The sequence below is a fragment of the Myotis lucifugus genome, unplaced genomic scaffold (assembly GCF_000147115.1).
Source record: "Myotis lucifugus unplaced genomic scaffold, Myoluc2.0 scaffold_12, whole genome shotgun sequence".
In the NCBI taxonomy this organism is placed as follows: Eukaryota; Metazoa; Chordata; class Mammalia; order Chiroptera; family Vespertilionidae; genus Myotis; species Myotis lucifugus.
The window spans coordinates 303,804-313,582 of NW_005871060.1; the positions used below are offsets into that span (position 1 = coordinate 303,804).

At 41.0% G+C, this 9,779-nt stretch overlaps 1 protein-coding gene across 1 annotated transcript; it reads left to right on the forward strand.

The window, feature by feature from the left end:
• The first annotated feature begins 1,592 nt into the window (after nt 1-1,592).
• Nucleotides 1,593-8,746, forward strand: CXCL13 (C-X-C motif chemokine ligand 13). The gene is made up of 4 exons (XM_006084517.3): nt 1,593-1,692; nt 3,255-3,387; nt 7,320-7,400; nt 7,938-8,746. Exons 1-4 carry the CDS (start codon nt 1,629-1,631, stop codon nt 7,981-7,983), a joined length of 324 nt encoding a protein of 107 aa, XP_006084579.1. The 5' UTR covers nt 1,593-1,628; the 3' UTR covers nt 7,984-8,746.
• The last annotated feature ends 1,033 nt before the right edge of the window (nt 8,747-9,779 follow it).

Below are 9,779 nucleotides of genomic sequence, written 5' to 3' on the forward strand. Positions count from 1 at the left end.
TGCCCATCATGGGCTCCTCTAATACACAGTCTTCTCTCAGGAGTCCCCCACTGAGTTCTCATAGACTTTATAGATCAGCATTGCAGTCTGAGGCTCTCCTTGCCCAGTCCTGCCTCCTCTTCCCTTTTATCTATTATATTCTGAAAAACAAAACAAAAACTTCCATTACTCCACCATCCATGCTCAGCTCAGCATCTGCTTCCTGTGGGACCCAACTGACATCTGACATACCATGTCTTCAAATATGATATGAAAGAGCATTTAGAATTGTTGTCATATGGTGATAAGGGGTTAATTAATTAATTAGGACAAAGTGATTGAACTATCAGGGAAGATATATATATGCTTTTGAATAACTAGACCTTTCCAAACAATAGAGCGGGCTGCCTGAAGACCGATGAGTCCCCTGTCCCTGCAGTCATTCAGGCCAGCCAGAGAATGGTTTGCTGTAAGAAGGTTGCATGGTATTGCTATAACCCCTGTGTGACAACTGGTACATCTAGGATGCTAAACATCCACAATGCTAATTGAGCAGCAAAAATCAAATTGTCAAGAAAGCCACATCTGGAAGACCAAACCTCTGATTTTTCCGTGGTTCAATGGGTCTGGTTTCACATATGCACACTTGTGTACTCCCAGGGCAGCCCAGTGGTCCTCTAGGGCACACCAGCCATTGTCCACATACTTTTTTTTTTTAACGTCAAAGAGCTACTAGGAAGTGACTTAAGGCAGCAGGCTGATTGTTCCCAGGGGTTATTTGGCCAGAGGAAAACCAAAGTGCACATATGCGTTGTTAAACACACTGAAATATGAGTTCAGCATCTGATGAAATTCTAAGGACACCTTCCACTGACACCTGGTTCTTAAGCTCAATAAATGTGTCCCCGCGCCAGAAAGATTTAATTCCTCAGAGCCATTGCCTCCGTCCCTTCATCAAGATACCAGCACACCAATGAAGGGACACATACTCCCCCCTCCCAGTATTTCCATAACAGTTAGATGACATAAGTAATCTTATGTTGCAGATAGTAAAATAAGAGGTATAAAGTCTGGTAGAAAAACAGTAACCTAGTCAGCACAGGGATCTGGATATAAAGAGACGTTCATTAGATCTGCAAATACTTACAGGCCACCTACCAAAGGCAATAGACTCTCTTGCAGGTGCTGGGGATGCAATGATGTGCCTGGCAGAGCCCCCAGTTTCGTGGAGCTCTCATTCAAATGCCTTTGAGAAAGTCTGCTGGCCCTTCACGGAGGGAAGCACTCACAGCCAGGGTCACTGATAGTGATCCCAGAGAGAGAGAGTGCTGTGGAGCCTCTGAGCTGATCTTTTCCCTCTCTCCCACCCCCAAATTCCTGCAGCACCCTTGCCACTCACCATCCACATTTTCAAGAAACATTTCATTATACTAATAGTGCTTTGAAGCAAATTCATAAAATTTGCAAGAGAAGTTACAAAAAGCAATCTCAGCAATATTTGGGTGTTTAAAAAAAAATGATGATACAGCTGACCTACAGGAGACAGAGGCAGTGGGAGGGCCCTCACTGGGTAAATAAATAGGAGTCTCTGTGCTGAGAACCCACAGCGTAGACTCAGAGCTGAAGTCTGAACTCCACCTTCAGGCAGAATGAGGTTCATCCCCGGATGTCTGCTTCTCCTGCTGCTGGTCAGCAGCCTCTCTCCAGCCCACGGTGAGAACGCTCACTTACCTTGTCATTGTCTTTTGAACAGAAATGGTCTTCAGACATTTCCTTTTTTACTTTTCAATTAGAAAATGGGGGGAAATATGACTTGAGGAAAAAAACTGCACTGTTTGCTAGATTTCTAAAAGTAAGGTGCTTAAGAATTCAACTCTTGGAGGCTGTTGTATTATTATGATTCTTAGCCATAGAGGGAGGGATATGGATGTCCAATGTCCCTGTGACTTATACTTGGTTTGTCTATTCCTGGCCTTTTTCAGATGCAGCTCTGCTATCACTAATTCTTTCCATGTATCTCTTCTTTGCTCTGTCCGTCAGTGCCACCCTGGCTGACCAAACCCTTGATAGGATTTAAAGATTATTGACTCAACTGGTTGGTCTCCTGCAGGGAACGTCTGATGTAATTCTGTACGTTTAGCACTGACATGAACCATTATTAACACAACAGGAGTACTTAAGTACAAGCTTTCTGCAAAGAAGCAGACTTCCACGTCTAAATGGGAAGACGGTCTTAATAAATAAATTTGGGAAAGAAAGTAAAAACAAGAAAACGAATGGGAAGGCAGTCTTTGTGTAAATAGATACATATCTAGTTGAAGTGGTCACTTTTTATACACTGAAGGAATCGGATGCATGTGCAGAATGATTCACTTGGCTACAGTTTAGAGGACAAATTTTCTTAAAGTGCAGCACATGTTATTTCCATTATTCAAGACCCCCATCTCTTTCCTCCAATGCTCCTGGCAAAGCCCTTTGGTCCCATTATGCAGTTTGGACCTTGGGTGAAATACAACATTTTGTGGTATTTTAGTTTTTGCTCATTTGCTTCCTCCACTAAATTATAAACACCTTGAGAGCTGGGTCTCTTATATTTACCAAACCATGTCAAGCATGGTGGTAGGCACTGGGATTAAAGAGGGAAGAATTCAAATACCTGAGATGGGTTACTTATAGTACTTGTCTAGTACTAATAACTTGTTGTTGGATAAAAATAGCCTTGAATTTTTATTATTGGCTTTTGTTTGGTAATGATTTGCAGATGAGACGGAGGACCAATGTATTAAACAAAAAAATATATATATCTTCCATGGTATTTCCTCAAACAGAGGTTGACAAGTGGTGGCACTGAGTCTGATAAGAGGGAGAGCTTGTTACTGCTTCAGGGATTCTGCGATGAGTTTTTGTGCTCTATTGCTATGTGTTTGGAGTGAAGATCAGTTGATTTTCTACTGCATTAATTATAACTGAGTTGCAATTATAGCGGCTCTCAAATTTTATTATTTGGACCATGACCTGAGTGCCAATATAATTCTGTCACAAACTTCAGTAGGTGTTGTGTTTTCTACAAAACTAATTTTATTTTTTAGATTTTGGTAGGAAACGTTTGAATATAAATCAAGACAAGCAGAAATACGTACCCTAAAGGAACATGGGTGGAAGCACCAAGCTGACATTTTTAAGTCTTCTATTGCACTATATGAACGATTAGTATTTAAGTTCTAGTTATGAATTATATGCCAAAGGGATTAAAATAACTGATTCTGTGTTCACAGGTGTTCTGGAGACCTTGAACACGTCCTCTAAGTGTAGATGCATGAAATCGGTTTCATCCCTAAAGAGGCGCAACATGATTTCCCAGCTTGCAGCCTATGCGCCTGGGGATGGTTGCCCACACATGGAAGTCATGTAAGTTACAATAAAAAATATATGAGATTCCTCTCTCCCAGTGAAAATCAGATCATATCTTCTACATAGTATTTTATTTTTTTTAATTTTTCAATTATAGCTGACATTCAATATTATATTAGTTTTAGGCATACAGCATAATGGTGAGACATTTGATATAATTCACAAAGTGACCTCCCCGATAAGTCTAGTTACCCATCTGATACCAAGTATAATTATTACAATATTATTGACTATACTAGAGGCCCAATGCACGAAGATTCCTGCAACAATGGGCCTTCCTTCCCCTGGCTGCTGTCACCACCTTCGCTCTGGCCCGGAGCAGCCTTTTCGCCTTCCCACTCTGCCCAGAGGCCTGGAGCATCTGGGGTGGTGCAGAATGCCTGTGTCATTGCCATGGCAACTACGCAAGCTTCCCGCCCCACCCCCAGCCGCTCAGCGCCTGTGCATGCAAATTAACCCACCATCTTTGTTGCGTTAATTTGCATACTCACTCCTGATTGGCTGGTGGGCGTTGTGAAGGTGTGGTTAATTTGCATCTCTCTTTTATTAGTGTAGATTCCCTATGCTGTACTTCACACCCCATGCCTATTTTGTACCTGCCGATGTGTACTTCTTAATCCCTTCAACTTTTTCACTCAGTCCCCCAAACCCCACTCCCTTCTGGCAACCATCAGTTTGTCCTCTGTATTTATGAGTTTGTTTCTGTTTTGTTTGTTCAGGGTTTTTCTTTGTTTTTTAGATTTCACATATAAGTGAAATTATATGGTATTTGCCTTACTCTGTCTGACTTATTTTACTTTGCATAATATCCTCTAGGTCCATCCATTTGTTGCAAATGATAGGCCACATAGTATTCTTACCCAAGAATCTCAAAGTGATTAACTTTGAGGGTCACTAACAAGTCTCAAAAACTAATGATGAGAATAATAATAATAACAATGAGAATCAGCAATATTTGTTCAGTGTTTATCATGCAGATGCCCCGAACTAAGTGCTTGGCATGCATTCACTCATTTTATCCCTCAGTCCTGTGAAGGTGTGTCTATTGTTATCATTCCTTTGCAGATGCAGAAATGGAGTCTTAGGGAGGTTAAATAACTGCCCTGGGCACACCATTCTAATGAGACCAAGCCAGGACCTTACTCACATTTTCCCCATTCCCAAACTCCTTGAATCCATCACATTCAAATGGCCAGCAGAAGCAGAAACTTTTGTTTCCCATCGAGTCAAAGAGCAAGAAAAGAAGATTCCATAACAGTCCTTGCCTAAAGGTCTGCTTTAAGGAAATGTCCTTTAGTTTTTTGTTCTGTCAATTTTGATCCCACTCTGAATAAAGAGTTAGGCTAAGGGGATGGTAGTGGCTGCAAAAAGTCTAATAGATATTTTCTTTTATTGAAATGGTATGACCCCTTGCTTCTGTGACCCTCCCTTTCTGTAATCCCAGAGAAATCTGTGGCTATTTGTACCATAGCATTTTCTACATCACACCAAATGAGACTGCACCCTGCATGAAAAGCCCCTGCCACAGTGTCTGGCACAGTAGTAAATGTTCAGTTAATGTTAACTGCAATTATTATACCCTTATTGTGTTGAGACAATCAAGTTTGTACCCCCTCTTTCACTCCTGCCAGAAAATAAGTTTTTTATAGACAGGGATCAGATATTATTCATTCCTCTATTCCCAATGCTTTATCCCTTACCTGGTATGTAGTAGAGGCTCAACAAATCTTGGATTGTTACATTGAACATTTTATTTTATTTTTTTAAATATATTTTTATTGATTTCAGAGAGGAAGAGAAAGGGAGAGAGAGATAGAAACATCAATGATGAGAGAGAATCATTGATTGGCTGCCTCCTGCATGCCCCCCACTGGGGATTGAGCCCACAACCCAGGCATGTGTCCTTGGCCTGAATCGAACCTGGGACCCTTTAGTCCGCAGGCCGACACTCTATCCAGTGAGCCAAACCGGCTAGGGCTACACTGAATATTTTAAATGGAGCCTTACATCTTTTTGCATATCACTGAGTGAATGCATGCCAAGCACTTAGTTCAGGGCCACTGCACTTAGAACTTTGGTTTCGCCTTCCTGGATCTATCTTTAACGAACCAAGCACTCACAACACCTTAAATTATTAGGCACAGCATCTTTCTAGGGCTTTGATGACTTCGTTTTCATTAGAAGCTCTCTCTTTGGACTTCTTTAGACTTCTTTTTTTAATTTAATTTTATTGTTTAAAGTATTACAGATAGTAGTACATATGTCTCCTTTTTAGACTTTTGAAATGTTTGCAAACAGCTCACTTTTTTGGTCCCATTTTGATATCAATGCTTTAGGCCTCTGACTAATTACATTCAACTTGTAAAAAAAACAACAACACCACACCATAATGTAAAAAATGTGTATAAACTTTTTCATTAAAAAAGCATTATACTTTCACTAAGGTGTTTGCCAATGAAAGCTCTAACTAAACCACAATTATTGTCCTCAAATTCAGAGCTATGAAGTCTAGCCAGGCCCTATCTGGGAGCAGCTCCTCTGGTTGGGTAGAAAACCAAGACTTCTTTCTTTCTACTCCATTTCCTTGGCCATGAGTCAAGGCCCTCACCTCACAGTCAGGGAAAGTAATGCACCGTAATTTTCTCTGCTTTAACTTCAATCGTTCTGAAGTGATAAAAATGTAATTTTATATCTTTTCACCAAATTCTGCATTACTAAACTATAACCAGATATAGAAACGAAAGATGCAGATTATTATGAGAAATTCAGACCATTCAGGGGGTCAAAATATTGTGAGTGCAGATGACCAGAAATCTGGTTTTCCATAATGAACCCAGAAACCAAATTGGAAGGCTCTGTCCAAGAATCCAGTTGTTCTATGAACTCTTACTTCTTATGATTCACTTAACAAGGATGGAGATTCAAAGCCAGGTAGACGGGTCCTTGCTGTTTGTCATTTTATAGCTAACACAAATGACACCTCAAGAAACTGTTTTGTTTGGTCACACCCATAAAGAGTAGGTTTTCTCAATTGGCTATCACCTGGAAGGCCTCACTTCTTCTACTGCAGGTCAACATGCAGCCGTGTGTCTGCTACTTGGTTACCATTCTGATTATTCCCGTATAAGGCTGTGGCGACAAGTGTGGATTCTGGAGTCAGATAACCGTCATTCGAATCCTGCTCTATCATGTGTTTATTGTGCAATCTTGGGAAAGCTACATCATATACTCACTAAGACTCAAGTTCTTCATCTGAAGGCCAGGAAATAATAGTTCCTCCAGCACAGGACTTTCGTTAGGTGAATTGAGATACTTTACGTTACCTGCTGAGCATAATGCCTAGCACATTGTCAGTGCTTGCTCAAGATCAGCTATTAGTTATTGTTGCTGCTTTTGTTATCACTTAATTTCTTAGAGCGGTGAGAGCCTCACTACCTGGTAGCTCAACCCAAAAATGCAGATGTCGCTCAGAGCAATCAGCTCTGTAACCTCTCCCACATCAACTTCATTAAATTTTTTTTCAAATAAAAGGTCCTCAAGAGAGTGTGCTTTATAGTCTATTTTGTTCTCCCAAGCGCAATAGCCAAAAACATTTAAAAGATACTGTGATACAGCTTTAAGAGTGAGCCAACCTTGGAGTCAGCTATTTTGGTGTATCTCCAACTCACATAAAAGTTGTCAACAAAACATTAACCTCTGACTTGTGAAATTCTGTCAGCTTTGAAGTCAGTTTCACCAGCTCAAACATATGCTTCTGCAAGTGGTGTTCTTCTTATTCCTCAGACCTCAGGCTATAAATCACCTACTCCCAATGCCTACCTCTAATTTTGCTTCCTCTGAGAATAATTATTTTTATATTCAAATCTTACATGCAGGATTGACTAAAATGTAACATTGCTTTGCTTTTATTTTCGTTTATTTTCTCCCAGAGTCTGGTTGAAGAATAGGTCGGTTCTATGCTTGAATCCTAAATCCAAGTGGACACAAAATCTGTTGGTAGATTTACAGAGGTAAGTCAGGCATACAAAGGGTTTTTCAGATTCTAATTTGCACTGAAGGCTTTGTCTTTCCTGGACAGTCAAAATGGGTGCCATTAAACATTATTTTTAATATGTCTTTATTGATTTCAGAAAGAGGAAGGGAGAGAGAGAGAGATAGAAACATCAGTGATGAGAGAATCATTCATCAGCTGCCTCCTGTTCACCTCCCATTGGGGATTGAGCCCACAACCTGGGCATGTGACCTGACCAGGAATCAAACCACGACCTCCTGGCATGAACCTGGGTTGGACGCTCAATCACTGAACTACACCAGCTGGGCATTGGGTGCCATTTTAAACTTATGGGAAGTTCCTAAGACAAATGTCAATTCTTCATTATTACTTACCAGGTAGAGTTGGGGTGACTCATTCTAGCAGTTCAGTAAACTAAACTGGAAGCCAGTATCCACAATATTCCTTGCTTGATATCTGCAGGGGAAAGCCACAGTTTGTGGTCTTTCTCTAAACATGACTGTCTTGTTTATGTTTTTGTTTCGTCAACTTTTAGATCCCAAGAGAAAGGGGGTCCGCATACTAAACACAAGAAGCCCTGATGCCAATATCCCAGCAAGGACACCTGCATCCCTCCTCATTCCTGCTCTGGGTTCAGTTTTATGATCAGTTGAATCTTTTTTAAATTTTTATTTTAAAGAGCTTCCCCATACAAGCAAGCATGAAAATACATGTAAAAGTCACCCTTTGGAGGCTGAAATGGCAAACTTAAACTTTTTGAATAAAGAAGCCGACATACATGGAGTTTGCATTCTTACTCATCAGGGAGGAAAGTTCCATTTAAGTGTCTTTTACTAATATCCCTATTGTTGAATGCTAAATTTTCCTAGAAAAATAAAGGAATTGAAATTTAAACCTCAGACCTGAACATCTGGCTTGAAGTGAGGGAGTGCTTTTCAATCATTTTGTGCCCAAGGAAAAGCAGGCTTCCATAAGAGACTGTAAAAGCTGCCTGGGAAACCCACAAAACCAGCCTGGCAAAGGACAGGGGGTCCACATAGTAGACAGCTTCCATTCAAAAGTTCACTAGTAAGAGGAATGGGGTCTTTTTCCTACTTTTAATGAGTTCCCTTATAGGAGTTACCATCACAGATAAAAACTAGTAACATTCAAAGATCCCCAAGACCTAAATTCATAGCATATTCTGGAAAGGCATTTATAGGGTGATATTTAGATGTATTCTTTTATATGTTTGCTTTGACAAATGTTTTTACTCCCATCTTTTGCACCGAAATGTTGTTGTTGGTCTCTGGTATTCAATTCTATAATGCTTCTTATTAGTCTAATGCTATTCAATAAACTTGAACAAACATTTTACTTCATTATTAGCAATTCATTCTTAACAGAGCATTTCCTCAAATTCAGACACTCTCTGAATCATCATCACGTGCAGTAGGATTTCATCATGTTTATTTTTATTTGCACGCCTCTTACCTCTTACAGATTATCTAAATTACATGGCCAAGTGTGAGTGAAGTTTTTCCTGAGATTAACACAGTGGGACAATGCTTGATTACTGGAGCTTCTTTCCCTTGATATACTCAGTTTCCTCCAGAAATGTCCAATCTCCTACTAAAACCCATTTTCACTGCCTCATAATATTGATTCTTGAAGTCTCCAATGTTTCATTTGGAAAAGTTTTGCATTGTGTTTGACAAACAAAAGTGGCTGATGCTTACACTGCCACCCCCTTTCTCCCTCATTCCAGCCCAGCTCTCCCACCACTGCACTGAGTCCTACTGGGTTTGTGCCCCTCTTCCTCCCCGCTTCTTTTGGGGTGAGGGGTTTCTCACAGCACAACCAGGTTTCAAGTTATATCTGGCTCCTGCTTTCATTTTTCTCTTTTTATTTAAATAAATTTCTGGGGTAGGGGAAGTAAAAAGCACCTATAAGTACAGGGTGGGGCAAAAGTAGATTTATAGTTGTTCATATAGAAAATCTATATTATAAAAGGCCAGTGGCCGGAACGCTGGAACGACCAAATGACCAGTCACTAGGAGGTGCATGGAGCACCTCTCAGTCCCTCCCCCCAACCAGCGAGCCACTCTCAGCTGCGAGGCAGGGCTCACATGGCGAGGAGGGGCTCGTGTGGGGCTCGTGGCTTGCGCAGCACAGCAGGGCTTGTGGCTCGCGTGGCATGGAGGAGCTCACGGCTCACGGGGCGAGGCAGGGCTCGAGCGGCATGGTGGCTCGAGGCGGCGAGCTACTCATGCATAGTGGGTCTGGGGTCCTGCTGGAGCGGCAGGTCTGGGTCTCATGTGATTTCGAGTGCTGGGCCTCTAGTATTATAATAATCCTATATAATAAAAACTTAATATGCAAATTGAATGACCAGTTA